General features: G+C 35.6%; 1 protein-coding gene across 1 annotated transcript in view; it reads left to right on the top strand.

Annotated features, from left to right (window-relative positions):
* Positions 1–17,299, top strand: part of LOC115439288 (methionine synthase-like) — a 55,049-nt gene extending 37,750 nt beyond the window's left edge. Inside the window, 14 exon segments of the mRNA XM_030163116.1 lie at positions 436–556; positions 2,409–2,446; positions 2,449–2,489; positions 3,623–3,721; positions 5,219–5,294; positions 6,326–6,485; positions 7,920–8,112; positions 9,383–9,421; positions 9,423–9,440; positions 9,442–9,585; positions 10,811–10,825; positions 10,827–11,004; positions 14,842–14,954; positions 16,763–17,299. Coding sequence (XP_030018976.1) covers positions 436–556; positions 2,409–2,446; positions 2,449–2,489; positions 3,623–3,721; positions 5,219–5,294; positions 6,326–6,485; positions 7,920–8,112; positions 9,383–9,421; positions 9,423–9,440; positions 9,442–9,585; positions 10,811–10,825; positions 10,827–11,004; positions 14,842–14,954; positions 16,763–16,852 — 1,325 coding nt within the window. The 3' untranslated portion in view covers positions 16,853–17,299.
* The last annotated feature ends 876 nt before the right edge of the window (positions 17,300–18,175 follow it).

Raw genomic sequence — 18,175 nt, 5'->3', positions numbered from 1 at the left:
AAAATTATGGATAAAATTCCCTCCGTTTTGTCTTTGTCAATGTCAGATTGATATGAATCGATTTATTTCGCACGAGCAGCTGGTGGCACCATACGACACTTCAAGGTCTGTCACTTCTCGTCACTTGTGGTTTCCAGTCGTCTTCTGGTCCCCACTCTACCTGGAAACATGGAGGCTAAAGTTGGGAGAAAGCAGCAGAGTCCTGTCTGGGATTAGTTTGAATACGACGGCGAGGAAGATAAAAGATATGACAAAACTAAACTAAAACTAAGCATTTAGAAAAAAAAATGAAAACTAATAAAACTAGCAAAACCTGCTCTAAAAACTAATTAAAACTAACTGAATAGGAGGAAAGAAAAAAAGTCAAAACTAAATAAAACTAAACTATAATGAAAAATCCCAAACTATTATAACCTTGGTTGTGTGTTCGTGCAGACATCATCGGCCTGTCGGGGCTCATCACGCCGTCTCTGGATGAGATGATCTACGTGGCCAAAGAGATGGAGAGGCTGGGAATGAACACTCCTCTGCTGATCGGAGGAGCCACCACGTCCAAGTAACATCCCACCACCCAACACACGACTGACATGAACCCAGTGGAGCTTCCACTAACGAGGACGAATAAAATCAAACCAGACTTTTAACAATCATTTACATTTCAATATACAGTGAACCAGTGATCTGATCAATAATCTAATCTAAGATTTTTAGTCTATAATCCATGATCTATAATGTATGATGTATAATGTATCTATAATGTACAATGTATTATCTAGGATCTATAACCCATTACCTATCATTTATAATCTATAAACTGTTATCTAGGATTTATAATCTATTATCTAGGATCTATAATCCATGATCTATAATCTACAAACTACAATATATAACCTGCTCAATAGTCTATTCTGTATGGTCTAGAATCTGTTGTCTAGAATCTGTAATCTATGGTCCATAGACTACAAACTAGGGATGCACCAATTCCAATACTAGTATCGGGCATCGACTCCGATACTCAGCGTGTGTACTTGTACTCGTACTTGTAAAAGTAATCCAATACAACCGCACCGATACCACTTAGGACAGCATGACATTCACAGTTCAGCGCAGCAGGTACTTGGCGGTGGAATAATGTGTGGGAGTGTGAAGAGTGTGGAGGTTTTTCAAAATAAATGACGGTGATAAAAGTAACGCTGAGTGCAAGTAACGTTACAGACACAGACGGATACGGACGCAGCGTTCTGTCTGCCCTCTGCGTACCATTCCATCCATTTTCCAGGTGCTGGCAGATGCGTACCCAGACAGAGAATACCACTGAGAACCGTGGAGGTAGAGGATCTGTTCAAAGAGCCGCTGTGTGAGTTAGAGAAAAACTACTGACACATTTAGGACAACTACCAGGGCTGGGCCGGTTTCCACCCTACTTATAACACTATAGAGGTATGGAGTGGTGCGGACCGCCGCCAGCAGAAGTGAAAACCAAACTTATCGTTCATTTCTCTTTTCTCCTCCTGCTGAAGCTAAGCTGTTAAACCTTACCAGCAAAAACGCTGCAACATTAGTAACACATTAGTGTTACCTCTGTCGTCTCCATGTTTATTATTACTGACTTTCATCTTCTTCTCAAAAAACTTTCCTCTTCTTCGTGGTATTTGTCCAGTATGGTTAATTCAGAGCGGCGCCCCCTGGTGGATTGATTGAGAAACGCTCATTCCAACACATTAAATGTCAGTAGCAGCACCTTGTTCCAGTCAGACTAATGATAACGACAATAAAGCACATTTACAAAAGGAACTAAAAACTGAAATGGGATTATTAAGTACTCGTATCGGTACTTGGTATCGGCAAGTACTCAAATGTAAGTACATGTGCTTTTACTCGGCCCTGGAAAAAAGTGGTATCGGTGCATCCCTACTACAAACTGTGATATATAACCTGGTCTATAGTCTATCATGTAGGATCTATAATCTATAAACTATGATCTGTAATCCGTTACCTATAATTTATAATCTATAATATTGGATCATGTAATCTATTGTCTATAATCTGTAACTATGATCCATAATCTGAGATCTGTTAATTATAATCTGTAATTTATTGTCATAATCTGTGATCAGTATCTATAAAATATGACCTATAGTCTATAAATTTAAATCTATGATCTATAATCCATAATATATAATCTATAATATATAAAACTCTGTACATTGAAAACATCAGACAAGTAGCACTTTGGTCTTTTGTTTCAGTTCAATTTATTAAAGTATTTAATCTGAGATATTTATAATAAACTGTAAACCAGTGTTGAACTGGTGTGTGTTTTTGTTGTGTTGTTTTTGTTGTTGGTCAGTGTTGTAACTCATGTATTTTGTGGTTGTTGTCATATTTGTTGCTGTGTATCGTGACAGGACCCACACGGCGGTGAAAATTGCCCCTCGCTACACTTCTCTGTTGTTCCCGTCCTGGACGCCTCCAGGAGCGTCGTGGTGGTAAGAACATCCACCAACCTCATCACAGAGTCTTTATCTCAGCCCTGATGTCCACATTTATCACATAACCAGTGTTTCTTTGATAAAATACACTGTACAACAACAAAAACATGCAAATTTCAATAACACGGTGGTGCAGAAGGACCATGTAGAGTCGACATGTTCTTCCTGCCTCTAATAGGTTAATTTTTAACAATATTCTGCCTCAGTTTGTCATTTACACATGTACATTACAACTTACAGATCATAGTGGATCTACAAATACACAAAACATTTAAGAACAGGCAGAATATTGGTATAGTTACACTTACTTCTCTTAAGACACTTTAGGTTGTTCATGATATTTACATTTTTGTGAAAGGATAGTTAGTACATTTACACATTTTAATGTAATTTCACTTTTTGACACTAAAAGAGAGAGGAAAATTTGCAGTTGTTATATTTATAGGTTATTATATTTATAATTTATATGTAATATTATGTCCTTTACTGGTCGAATCCAGTTGAGAGCAAAGTAGGGCTAAACTAAAATGATTGGTTTAATATCATATCATTTCACACAATGACGTACTATTTTTGTAGGAAATACATATTGTTAGTGCTGTCATACTGTAAATTGCACCTATTACAACTATTTTATTTATTTTTTATTCTACTTTTAGTTCTATTCTTATTTTACTTTGTTAATTTTATATTTTATTTTCTTATTTAATTTAAATTTTTTTGGTTTTATGCTTGCTCTCTTATTTTTTGACATGTTGCGTTTTATTATTCATATTGCTACACTGACTGGAGTAACACAATGACAATAACGTCTATTCTATTCTATTCTATTCTATTCTATTCTATTCTATTCTATTCTATTCTGTTCTCCAAACTGACCAGTTTGGCCCCCGTGCCGTATGTTTTCCACCCCTGCTTTAAATACACACTCCCCACAGCTTCTAAACATGTTGACATTTTCCTCATGATGAGTGTTTCGCAGGAGAGTAAATATTTTCTACTAATTAGCATTTCTATGGGTTGTTAATCAGCTGTTTTGTATTTTTTAACAGGGATCATTAAACCATCAGACTAGACTGTGGAAATGTGTGATAAAAACCCGTTTGTGATGGACTTCCCATGTGTTCCAGTGTTCTCAGCTCCTGGACGACGTCATGAAGGACGAGTACTTCGAGGATCTGAAGGAGGAGTACGAGGAGGTCAGGCAGGACCACTACGACTCCCTGAAGGTAAACACACCTCACAGACGTATGATAGAGGAGGACCGGCTGAGAACACACGCCACCGCTGATCTGGACCACGGTGACCCACTTACAGGACCCTGACCTTCTTTAAGATCACCTTTGGATCCTTGAATCTTAACCAGTTCTAAATAAAGACGGAGGTTCAGCAGCAGTTTTCTCAAGATAAGATAAGATACGATTTTTTAAAAACATAATTTTATTTAACCTTTATTTAACCAGGAAAAAAGATCTCGTTGTGATTAAGAACCTCTTTCCAAGGGAGATAAAATAGTATAACATAAAATAGGCTAAGATAAGATAAAATAAGATAAGATAAAACAGGCTAAGATAGATAAAATAGGATAAGATAAGATAAAATAAGGTAAGACTTTCTTTATTCCATCGTGGGAAATTTCACAATTAACAGCAGAAAAAATACAACAAGCATGCAGATAAAAAAACAGCTAGAAAAAACCACAAACGAGTGAAAAAATATGAAGAGAAAAGAAAGAAATTTGGTATTATATAAATAAGAATTAGAATAAAAAATTAAAGATTATTTACAAATAATATATAGTAACCTTTGAATTTACTCTGATTTTTTTTTTTTACCTTATCAGTGAATTAAATATAGGAAATATCTAAAGAAAAAAAAATTAAATGCAGAGGATTTTATTATGATAAATTCTGATAAACCATAAGGAAAAAATAAATATAGAGAGAAGCTAATTTTTTCATGTAGTATGATAAATGACAGTGGTTGTAGACAGCTGTTTTATGTTCATTTAATCATATATTTTGCTAAAAAAAATTCACTTTCTTCCGTTTTCTCTGTTTTGATTAATTTCTCACTTCATTTAATTCTTCATCCTCAATTTCCTCAGAGCTCTGTCCAAAGGATCAATGAAATTAATCTAATCTAAAATAATATAATATAATATAATATAATATAATATAATATAATATAATATAATATAATATAATCCTACTATATAATGCACATTTTGGCCCTGCCCCGTGTCCCTGTGTCCCATCGATGTTTGTCCCATCGATGTCTGTTGCAACACAGGAGGGCGTGCAGGTGCAATGCTGCTGTTGCACCTGCACCTGTTGTTTAAAAAAAAAATCAAAAAGCAAAATGCAGAGGATTATATTATGATAACTGCTCTCTAATGAATATTGATAAATATTATAAATGTGTCTTTCTTTCTAATGGTCCATATTTGGATGGTTTATGACATGTAAATGGTTCAAGATATCAATATAGTTCCTATTGATCACTGATAGAATCCATATATGGACTGTGATTGAATTACTTGAGTTCTCCTCCGGTCAAAGTCCCGCCCACTTCTATAGTTAGATTGATGTGCATCCAGACCACAGGACTGGAACATAGAACAGAACCTGACAGCCTCACACATTCAACTGGGACTGATTCAAATAGAACATGACGCTAACGTACAGGGACACTGGTTCTGTTGTCTTTTCCCTGTTTTGCCTCAGGATCGTCGGTATCTGACTCTATCCCAGGCCAGAGAGAAGGCTTTACACATCGACTGGATCTCTGAACCCAAACCAGGTGAGAAACCATCGAAAAGACGACAGAGCCGAGTGGTGCAGTAGAACTTGGTAAAACTGTTTCCATGCAGAAACTATAACTTTTCTCTCAATGAAGCACCAATTCAGGTTCAGAGAGGGTTAAATTCTTTTATTCATTTATTTAGTTATTTGATTAATTAATTAATTAACTAGCACGTTGACCTCTGGAATCCACAGGTTCTAGAAACAGTAGAGTTGATAAAATGGGGAGCTGAGCTAAGCTTACTGGTGTAATACACAGATAAGGAATAAAAATAATGGGCCTCATTTTGTTCTGTATTGAAATCACAAGTAACAGATAAGAATTCATCAGTTACCTTATATATTTGTTTACAGGGCTTTACATCATTACTGTGTAACTTCATCACATTCACATTACTGGATGACTTGACTAAGCTTACTGATGTAACACAGATTATAATAGAATAGCCCTCATTTGTTTTGTATTGACATCGACATGGACCATCGACTTTGTCACAAGACTGAACTGATGTTTGTGAATTTTACAGTTCCTGGTAACATGTGAAGGCAGCATAAGACTTTTACACAGGACTAACATGGAGGAGGGGGGACGTCAACAGGCGGGTCTGACTGGGGACTGACATTGTGGAACCAGGCCACAGTAAAAACCAGACCGACTTTGTTAGTGTGGGATCACAGCAGGATCCAGTTCTCCCGTTGTGTCCTGGCGGTTCCGTGGATCCAAAAGTTTTAGAAGATTATGAAACGCATGCATTACACAATGAAACTGTCAAGAACTTAGTATAATTATTTTCTTTTGTCAATAATAAACAAAAATAAACATTTGCATTTGCTGGTGTTTGTGTTTCTGATGCAGCTACACCTTCTGAAACACAAAAAGGATTTTTCAGCAAATATTTTATGATAATATTTGAGATTGTGTAAAATTTAAGGGTGTCCAAAAGCTTTTACCCACTACTGTAAATAGAGTAAACTGCTTTAAGGTGGAGGCTGTAGCATCGTGAGTCAAATTGTGTGTTTGTGAATCAGTGCGTCCTCAGTTCATGGGAACCCGTGTGTTCGAGTGTTACGACCTCAACAGCCTCCTGGACTTCATCGACTGGAAGCCTTTCTTCGACGTGTGGCAGCTACGAGGAAAATACCCCAACAGAGGATACCCCAAGATCTTCAAGGACACAACAGTCGGTGAGTGTTGCTTTACCCCAGGGCTGTCAAACCTATTTAAGACCTAAATCATTTAAAATGGTCAGAGCAGTAAAATAATAACAAAATAACCTATAAATGATGACAAGTACAAACTGTTCTCTATGTTTTGTAGTGAAAAAAGTAAAATTACATGATGATAATGCACCTAGCATTAGCATTAGCACATAGCAAAGATTTTGATTTCCTAGGTAAGGAAAGCAGATATCCTGAAATCCGTTGTAATTTTTTTTTCATCTTGTGTGTAAACAAATGAAAAAAAATTTTCAACTGGCTTCATGAATATGTTGAAATCTATCTACCGAAAAAATATGCTTAATCGCGCATATTAATGAGATAATGCCAAGTTTACATAATTAAACTTACAAATTTCAAAAACTTATAATACGTTTTTTTTTCATACTTGTGTAAATAATCAACTGAGGAAGTTTCATGGTTACATCTATATTCACCTGTCGTGTCTTGCCTTAATTCAGGTCCTACATTCAGACTGAAATGATTTAAAGTGGATCAGACCACTAAAATAATAACATAATAACCTATAAATAATGACAAGGACAAACTTTTCTCTCTGTTTTACAGTTTAAAAAGTAAAATTACATGATGAAATGCACCTAGCATTAGCATCAGCACACCGCAAATATTAGCTGGAACTTGACATTTACCCAGAACTTTGAAAATCCTCAGCGTGTTTCCACCAAAATGACACAAGTAAAAGATTGTTTTGTGTTACACTGAAATGATTCTTACTGGAAACAAATGGACAAGAGCGCAACAGGCTAATTAGTTTAGCTAGCAGCAAGTCGAAAACAGACAAAGAAAGCAATGAAAATGTTTACATCTACAACCTGTCCTTTAAAAATTGTGAATAACATGAACAACCTGAAATGTCTACAATAAAAATCAGTGTAATTTTAACAATATTCTGCCTCAGTTTATCATTTACCATGTACTTTTCAACTTACAAATCACAGTGGATCTACAAGTACACAAAATATTTAATAACAGGCAGAATATTGGTACAATTGCACTTTTTTTGTTCAGATTATCACATTTTTTTGTGAAAGAATAGTTTGTAAAGGTGAATATTTTCATGTAATTTTCTTATTTTAGACGAACACAAAACAAATATTTGGAGTTGTCATTGTTATAGGTTATTATGATAGTATTTAACTGGTCTGATCCACTTGAGATCATATTGATCTGTATGTGGAAACCTGAACTAAAACGATCATATATCTGCAGTATAATTTTTGCGTTTTACTCATTTCATCCCGTGGACCGGATTGGACTCTTTGGCGGCCCAGTTTTAGCCACGGCCGTATTTTTTGACACCTGTGTTAGCATTCAGGATGTCAGCAGCAGTAACACTTTCACTACACCGACGGTGATGTGATGTTCGCTTCGTGCAGGTCTGCAGGCTCGGCAAGGTTTTTGACGACGCACAGAGACTGCTCAACAGAATGATTGACAGCTCAAGTCTGAAGGGGCGGGGCTTGGTGGGGTTCTGGCGGGCCCAGAGCGACGGCGACGACATCAACGTGTACAAAGACGACGTCCGAGTGAACAGAGACTCTAAGCCTGTAGCTGTGTTCCACGGCCTGAGGCAACAGGTGAGGCCTGCGCTCCCAACAGGACGGTGTCTTTACCTGAAGGGTTAACCCTGGACTATGACTGACAGGACTGTTGTGTGGAGAAGGGGCGGGACTAAATAAGTTATACTTCCTCCCACTCCTTTTCGAATATGCAAATGAAGTCATACTTTGTTTTCATGTATATGTATAGGTTTGTGTTTTTTGTTTGTTTGCTTTGTTTTTCTAATAATCTGTTCCATTTATAAGGACTAAGTTGGATTATTTGTTTTGTTGCGTATTCGAAATAAACTAAAATAATAATAATAATAAAAAAATCCTTCCCACTGAGCTCCTTCCCAAACACCGTGTGCGTAATATGCACAGTCGTAGAATAATGCCAACAAAATTTTCATGTAGTTTTTAACTTTGTCACATTTGTTGTATTTTATCAACTTAAGCTGTAAACAGAAATGTCAAATACTCAATTACCTCATATTTTTAACCCTTTAACTCCCGGTTTGCAACTCAAAAAATTTTATTTTTTTCAAAACACTACATAAAAATGGTGCACAGTGCAGTAGGAATGTCAAAATGTTTTTCATACAGTTTGTTTTAACTTTTTCAAATTTTTTTGTATTTCATCAATTTGAGCCACAAACAAAAATACCGAAGCTCAATAACTGTCATATTTTCTAATCCTTTAAATGCCATGTTTGTGATGTAAACAAACCATTTTTTCTTTTGCAAAAAACATTTTAAAAAATGTATATTCAATATACTACATAAAAATTACATTTTTAAAAATTTTTTCATCATGGCATATGTCAGTGATTGCCACCAACATTGATTAATATGCATTAGTATTATTTTGGGTCAAATGTTAAATGCTAAATATGTCATTTAGCATTTTTTTACTCCACTTGTGAGAAGGGTGTTAGTATGGTAACGTTCCATCGTTTATTACTGGATTCCCGCAGGGTCTTAAAAAGTCTTGAAACTGAAATTAGGAACCACTTATCGCTAACTTTAACATTCACTTTTGCGGTCCAGTATGTATATAATATTCACTCTCTACTGATGTAAATAATACATTTCCTAAATTCTAGGAGTCATGGATTTTTCCCAGTATGGCTGTGAAATAGGCATTAATTCTATTTTTAGTAGTCTTAAAAAGGTCTTAAATTTTTTATATATTTAGGAAGTATACCACATGGGCTCAAGAAAGGGGACGAGATATTTATTGCAGATATTACAATAAGCTGGTAGAAAAAAAGCAATAACTCAAAAACTGGGGGTGGGTGTGTTTCAGGCGGAGAAGGACAGCGCCAGCTCCGAGCCCTACCTGTGCGGTGTCGGACTTCGTGGCCTCCGGTCAACAGTGGCGTGGCGGACTATGTCGGTGTATTTGCAGTCGGGGTGTTCGGAGCGGAGGAGCTCAGTCAGCGGTTCCAGGATCAGGGAGACGACTACAACAGCATTATGGTCAAAGCCCTGGCAGACCGGCTGGCAGAGGTACAGCACAGACCACCTGCTCACATAGACCACAGACTACATCATACAGACCACAGACCACATCATATAGACCACAAACCACTCATATAGACCCATTGGATTAGGGATTATTCAAGAAAATTAGCTCGTGGCATACAAAGGTTTAGGGACACTCATTATCCAGCAGGATATTTTTAGTCTGGCCTATCTAGCTACCTTTAAAAAGCTTTAGAATTCACAGCTGGGGTATTACAAGCCATTTATGTTTCACAATCAAAAGTGGAAATCCCAAATCCTGTTTTTAACCACATTTTTTCAGATATCTGACCCACAAAAAATATTTTGTAATGCTAGCTCAGGTTTTGCTTTTTGTACCTGGAGTCTTTAAATACACATCAGAACTAATATTTTCTTCGCAGTTCTTTGGCATTGTAGAAAAATGTTATATTTCCACCAACTTTTTTTCTTTTTAACCAATAAAATGAATTAATTAGATTAGATTAAATAAATCACATCAAAACCATCTTTAACCATCAAAACTATTATATCTTCACATCAAATTCCCGTGTCATAGACGGTCTTTAAAATAATATCAAAATCCCATGAAAACCATCTTTAACCATCAAAACTATTATTATTCACATTCTTTTGGTAGTTGTAGAAAAATTAGTATTTCATTAAACAAAAAATGTACCAATTGCCCCTTTAAAATGCCCATGTCATAGACATGTAGTTTTTTTTTTTTTTTTTTTTTAATCACATCAAAATCACATCAAAACTATCATTCCTTCATGTTCTGTTGATGATTGTAGAAAAATTTATATTTCCACCAATTTTTTTTAACCAATTTTATCAATAAAAATTTTGCCAATAAATCACATCCAATTCACATCAAAACCATCTTTAAAATCACAGAAAAACTATTATTTCTTCACAGTCTGTTTGATAATTGTAGAAAAATTTATATTTCCACCAAAAAAATTACTAATTGCCCCTTTAACATGCCATGTCATAGACAGTTTTTAATGTCACATCACAACCATCTTTAAAATCAAATGAACTATAATTTCTTCAGACTTTGTTGATAATTGTAGAAAAATTAATCTTTCCACAAACAATAACATGTCCTAATTTCCCCATTTAACCTTGCCGTGCCGTAGACAGACAGTTACCGTAGGTCTTACCGTAGGTGGTGTGTAACAGGTTATGGAACATGGGTGAACAGTCGGGTCTGCTGGTCGTCCAGGCCTTCGCTGAGGAGGCTCCATGCCCGGGTCCGAAAGGAGCTGTGGGGTTACAGTGCTGACGAAGCCCTGCAGACTTTAGACCTGCACCGGGTTCGGTACCAAGGCATCAGACCAGCGGCCGGGTACCCCAGCCAACCCGACCACACGGAGAAGACCACCATGTGGAGCCTGGCCGGGATCCAGGAGAAGACCGGTAAGAGGTCCACGAGGCACCACATCATCTGGCATTAATTAATGAACATGTAACTAACTCTGTTTCATCTGCATCAAATTAATTAAGTGGAAGATGTGTAACTGTTTAATAAAAATTACATTCAGGAGGAACATTAAATTAAATCTAGGCCATTTTTTCTGAATTGATGGTGACAAGAAGTAGTGTTCATACATATCGATAAATAAATGAACATGGACACAAAATGAGTGCAGGATGTGTTCAGATACCAATAGAATCACATACAAACAACTTTTAGGGTTAAAATGTGAGGATAAAATACTTGATATTTATATACATATTATATCCTCCTGAGACCCAGGAAATGTCAGCAAAGTACAAGCTTTTTTGTTTTTTATTAAATCAGTGCCTATATTGGAAATATCATGATGCAACAGTTTTTTCAGATGCAGTTTTTTAAAATTTTTATGGAATGTCCTTTGTGATTGACAGTTTCTTTTCTTTTTTTTGTATGAAGTGTCAAACTCTTGTCCACAAATGTGGACAGAAAACCCGTAGCTGGGTCTGAGGAGGTTAAATATATACAGTATATATTTTTTTCCATCAAGTGCAGAGTATTTTAGGATGGACTGCAAAAATGTCAGTGTATTTAAACCATAAAACAAGAAAATCAAACCTGCTTAAGAAAATGGTCTCATCAAGTTGTCTTCTTCAAACTCATAGATGCTTATTTTAACAGCTGATAAAAATAACACTGTCTTATAACCTTCACAAGCTACATCAGCTGATATTTCCATTATAGCTCTGTTAGCTTAGCTTTGTTAGCTTAGCTCTGTTTTTAGACTGAAAACAGCCAAAACACTAAAACCACTAATCACCTCTGTTTTGTGTTCAGTTTGTGTTGTCAGCAACTGAACTAAAGATCTGTTTGGAATCTGACAAACAAGGTCAGAATGAAGAAAGGTTTATTCCAGAAGGGTTTTTTTTTTTGTAATTTCAGATCATCATGAACAGGACATCTTACAGCTGTAGACATGATGTGTCCCAATACTTTTGTCCATGTTTATAAATATCAACATTTGCTTAAAATTTAATGGTAGATTCTTCTTGATGAAAGCAGATGGTTAGTTGTGGTATAAAATTATTATTTACAGTCAGAGCATGAAAAATATTTTAGAAATTTAGAGGAAGAACATTTAAAATCATAGTCATGGATAAAAAAACCAAAAAACAAAATCAGTGTTCAGAGAAATGATTTCGAAACCATCTTTCCAAACCATCAAACTAACCAATGCAATGATATTTATCCCATAATATAAAACTATATTCTAACATTAGTCATTATTGTTTTGTATCCCAGACCCCTGTTAGAATAGAAACGCCTGGATTCAACGTGTCCACATACTTTTGTCCACATAGATTCCAGACACAGTATGTTTCCTCTGCCTGGTCAGATTTGTGTTTTCTGTGCTAGTTTGATTCCGATAGTGACTGGAGAGGAGGGCTTTAGACCGACAGACTCCAGCCTGAGGTGGGGGTGAGGGCGGGGGTGGGGGGGCTTGGGGTCTGGTCCTGCTGGACCACATCCAGTCCAGTCCAGATGGAGGCTGAAGGTTGTGTTTCCATGACGGTGTCTCTGTTCACACACGACCAATGTCAGATCTGTGGTCGAGTTAACCTTCAAAACCGCTTTACAAGGACCGTCTGCATCAAACCGTTATCACATTCATCATGTTATTATCGTCTTTATTTTGCATTTTTCAGTGACAGTCAGGGATTTTCTTCTGTTTAGTTTTTTGGCCACATTCACTTATATTGTTGTTACGTCCCGGCCTAGGGGTTTACCGAGACGTACATAATGTGCTCTTTTTGTCCCCTCCCAACTCCCAAGCACAACCCCAGTCCAAAACTAAGTTCACAGTGTTTATTATTAAATAACTAAAGGAGGGTTAGGGGAGGGCTCGGCTAAAACAACAAACAAAAGTCTTCTTCAATGTTCAAACTACATTCTCTAATCCAAAACAAAGTGCAAGAAATAAAATACATTAAACTAACCTAAACTCCCGAACCAAAAACAGAGAAAAGGTGAAACAAAAGCGCTGCCCTCCCCTACCAGAAAACAGGACTGATCAAAAGAAAACACTATTACAACTATTTACAATCTACAGAGACACAAAAGCACACACGACGACTGACGACCAAACACACACAGGATCTTCACAGGTGGGAGCTGGCAGGGAGCAAAGAAACACGAGCTGGAGGATCCAGAGCCATTTTTAAAGGGCCCGCGTAATTTTGATCCACCAATCAGCTTTCTGCATGAAACAAAAACACACAAGACAGACACAGCACACCTAAAGGACGGGGGAGAACACTCGGAAAAATACACATATATACAGTGTACATGTAACATAAGTAGACAAATTATGACCCGGGGTCATAACATTGTGATAATTAATACTTTGGTACGTCACCGTGTAAATAGCTTTTTCTTTTTTTTCTCTTTTTTTTTAATAAATGCTACATTTTGAAAATTTCTGCTGCTGTAAAATGTGTAATTTAGTAAATATTGCAGATATGCAGGGTGGGGAAGCAAATTTACAATATTTTGAGGCAGGGATGAAGACAGTGTATGACCAATTAGTTTATTGAAAAGTCATGAGAATTTATTTGCTACAAGAAAATTTACATGATAGAAAATGTTTTTATTCTATGTGTCCTCCTTCCTTCTCAATAACTGCCTTCACACGCTTCCTCAAACTTGTGCAAGTCTTCCTCAAATATTCGGGTGACAACTTCTCCCATCCTTCTTTAATTGTATCTTTAAGAAAGTGGACATTGCTGTGTGATGTTCTATTGGTAGCATGTTCTAAAACGCCCCAAACAGCAGAATCCAGAGGGTTTAGATCTGGGCTAGAAGGCAGACATAAACATGATTCCCAAAAATTGCTAAAGTTGGATTTGTTGCTGTTGTCAACAAGTGTTTTGGTGTTCTTGTGTAAGATTTTAACTTCAAATCATATTTTACTGCATTTCTAACGCTCTTGTTGTCTACCTCAAGTTCAATTGCCATTTTTCTCATGGATTTGGTTGGATCCTTCAGGATTTTGGATTTGAGAGCTTTAATAAAAGCTTTGGTACGTTTTTTGTTGCTTCCTCCACTTCCAGACTTTCTGGTAATAGTTTTGCTCATAGTCATTCTCTTCTTTCCATTATAAACAGTCTTTATGGACACTCCACTATTTTTGAAATCTCCTTTGGTGTGACGAGTGCATCAGCAAATCACACACTCTTGACGTTTGCCTTTCCGATTAACTCATTGGGCAAAAGTATGTTCTGAAAAAGGTATGGATATAGTGTTAGGTATGATTATGAACATCAATAGATGTTTTGGTTTCAAACAAATGACGTAGTGCCTGCCTGAGAAAAAACAACTAATGTTCATTGTAAATTTTGCTTCCCCACCCTGTAATATGATGTTTGATTATCAGTATCTGTTTTTGCTGTGAGCTCCTTATTTAAGCCATAAAAAACCAGACATCTGTTCTGTTTTATTAAAGATGAGCTGCTCTAATGTAGATCATGTGTTAACACTTAAAAACCTACAAATATTCTTGTGTCAACTTCTATTTCCTAAGTGATTTATTATAATATTATCCTCTACATTTCGCATTTTTCAGTCAAGATCAGGTATTTTCTGCATGAAATACATTTCACTCCACTACATATGAATATTTCCATTTTCTGTCGTTTTATCCTTTGACTCCACTTATTTCTCAAAAAACTGACTAAAATGAAGTGAATTTCTTAATATTTCCTGTGTTTATGAGTGTTAATATGTAGTGTTCGCGTTTGCAGGTATCGCTCTGACTGAGTCTCTGGCCATGACGCCTGCTGCCTCGGTGTCTGGACTTTACTTCTCCAACCCTCAGGCCTCCTACTTCGCCGTTGGAAAGATCACCAAAGAGCAGGTTTGACATGTTTTTCCTACTCGGGACTCAGGTTGGTTGGAGAGAAACGGCGCCGAGACGAGAGCAGAAGGAGGACGTGGAGTCAGGTCGTTCATCACCTGCAGCGTTCAGACCACAGGGCTTTAGTCCTACACAGATTTTACTCTGTACTCTGAAGTAGCGCAGGACCGTCGGACCGAAACTTATGTGATGATCCACGAATTATCTCGGTTAAAATATAGGTGAGTTACAAGCAAACGATAGCACATGCTTCTCTGGTTTCTGGAGGATGGTTTTGTTGTTTTTTAAGGTCTTCAATGAACCAAAAATGAACAAAATAAGGAACAAAATGGACAAAAATGCACAAACATAAGCAGCAAAATCAATGAAAAATGAACTAAATGCAATAATTTTGTTCATTGTGGTACTTATTTGTGTTTATTTTTGTTAATTTTGTCGCCTATTTTAGTTTTTAATTCAGTTTGACGTTTAGTTCATTTTTCGTTGATTTAGTTGCTTATGTTTGTGCATTTTTGTCCATTTTGTTCCTTGTTTTGTTCATTTCTTGTTCATTTTGTTGCTTACATTTGTCATTTTTATTCATTTTGTTCATTATTTTGTCCTTTTTTTTTATCATTTTGGTACTTATTTGTGTTCATTTCCTTGCCTGTATTGTTCAGTTTTTGTTCGTTTTGTTCCTTATTTTGTTCATTTCTTGCTAATTTTGTTGCTTATATTTGTCATTTTTATTCATTATGTTCATTATTTTGTTCTTTTTGTTTCTCTTTCATGTTTATTGTTCATTTTCTTGCCTATTTTCAGTTTTTTTTATATTTTTTTTTTTCATTTTTTCTCATTTAGTTCATTTTTCATAGATGTTGCTGCTTGTGTTTGTCCATTTTTGTCCATTTTGTTCCTCATTTTGTTCATTTCTTGCTCATTTTGTTGCTTATATTTGTCATTTTTATTCATTTTGTTCATTCTTTTGTTCTTTATGATCATTTTGGTACTTATTTGTGTGCAATTTTGTTCATTTTCTTGCCTATTTGGTTCAGTTTTTATTCATTTTGTCCATTGTTTTGTTCATTTCTTGCTAATTTTGTTGCTTATATTTGTCATTTTTATTCGTTTTGTTCTTTTTGATCATTTTGGTACTTATTTGTGTTTATTTTGTTCATTTTTCATGCCTGTTTTTTTTTTTTTAGTTTTTATGAATTTTGTTCGTTCTTTTGTTCTATTTTTAATCTGTCTGTCTCAGACTTCCGCGTCCAGAAACTACAGTAGAATATGTTGTGGTTTGGTTGTAACTCACTTATATTTTAGATCATTCATGGATCTTCTCTGTGATCATTGATTTATCTGACTTTTTATTATTTTGTTCTTTTAACACGTTGACAACATCTGGAACTAATAAACATTATTCCTCGTTTTTCTAACTGTATTTACATCTGTGACGCTGATTTATAATGAACCAGTAAGAATTCAGCCTAACAGAGACAGCTGCAAGTAGTAAAAAAAGTCAGTTTCACTACTCTGTTAAAAACAAATGAAGATAAACTCTGGTTTTTCCACCTGAGGACACATTTATTGTTGCGAGAAAAACAACGTAAGTTAAACAAATTGAATATTATTTGAGTTTAATTTCACTTAACAATGAGGTCGACTTGGAAATAATGAGTTTTTAAGTCATTTTTTTCCGCTGAATCACATGTATTTTAGCACCGGTCACATGCGTCTGTCACGACTCTCAGCCAATCAGCCGCCAGTGGACATTTCCCATCATTCATTGTGCCTGTGAGTATTTCAGATTCATTTTGTTGCGTCTGCAGGTGGAGGACTACGCCAAGAGGAAAGGCCAGAGCGAGTCTGAGGTGGAGAGGTGGCTCGCTCCGATTCTGGCCTACGACACCGAGGAGTAGGAACCAAAACCAAAACCTGGACCGGAACCCGAACCGGAACCGGATCCTGAACCCGGACTGCACACGAACAGGTCAACACAACCAGGTTGAACAGTCCAATCATTCCACCGGGGCCACATTTCACAGCATATCATCAGGTTTTACGCATTTTTTAAACTAGAAAGCTTTTATTTTTCAATCCAGCGTCTCTTATTTCAGTTGAAATGGTTTTAGTCTCAGCCCACGGGTACGTACTGTCGATTTCAGAATAAACACAAGCACTATATGGACAAAAGTATTGTGGACACATTGGATTCAGGTGTTTCTTTTCTAACAGGGGTCTGGGATACAAAACAATAATGACTAATGTCAGACTACAGTTTATATTATGGGTTGAATATTATTGTATTGGTTAGTGTGGTTTAAATGATCTTTGTCTCCAAAATGCTTCAGAGATGGTTTTGACTGATCATTATATTCTTCTTCTTATTCTTATTCTTATTGTTATATATATATATATATATATATATATATATATATATATATATATATATATATATATATATGTATATATATATATATATATATATATATATATATATATATATATAGATATATATGTATATATATATATATATATATATATTTTTTTTTTTTTTTTTTTTTTTTTTTTAAATCCATTACTGTGATTTTAAATATTCTTCCTCTAATTTCTAAAATATTTTTATGCTCTGACTGTAAATAATAATATTCTACCACAACTAACCATCTACTTTATTCAAGAAAAATCTACTATTAAACTTGAATGGAAATATTGATGTTTATAAACTATATGGTCATAAATATTGGGACACATCATGTCTGCAGCTGTAAAATATCCCGTTCATGAGGATTTAAGATAAAAACATCAATATTCCATAAAGTTTAATGGGAATTTTTTTTTTAATTATTGGAAAATTGACCTTAAATAGATTTAATAAATGTGGAATTTATCTATAGAGACCAAAAGTCTAAAAGCTTTCAATTCTCTGTAAATCTGGTCATTTTAACATGGGGGTCTATGGGTATTGGTTTGTTTCTGGTGTCTCAAGTGGCCATATGAGGAACTGCAGGTTTTGACACTTCCATATTAGCTTTATTGTTTATCCTCAGAGGCGATTGTGACCTCATATCTATTATATTTATAAAATATATGGACAGAAGTATTGGGATGCATCATGTCTACAGCTGTAAGATGACCTGTTCATGAGGATTTAAGATGAAAACATCAATATTTCCCTAAAGTTTAATGGTAGATTTTTCTTCCTCAGTGAGATGTGAAGAAAGTAGATGGTTAGTTGTGGA

The sequence above is a fragment of the Sphaeramia orbicularis genome, chromosome 19 (genome assembly GCF_902148855.1).
Source record: "Sphaeramia orbicularis chromosome 19, fSphaOr1.1, whole genome shotgun sequence".
NCBI lineage: Eukaryota > Metazoa > Chordata > Actinopteri > Kurtiformes > Apogonidae > Sphaeramia > Sphaeramia orbicularis.
The sequence above is the reverse complement of the archived record's forward strand: the minus strand, read 5'-3'. Positions and strand labels throughout refer to the sequence as shown.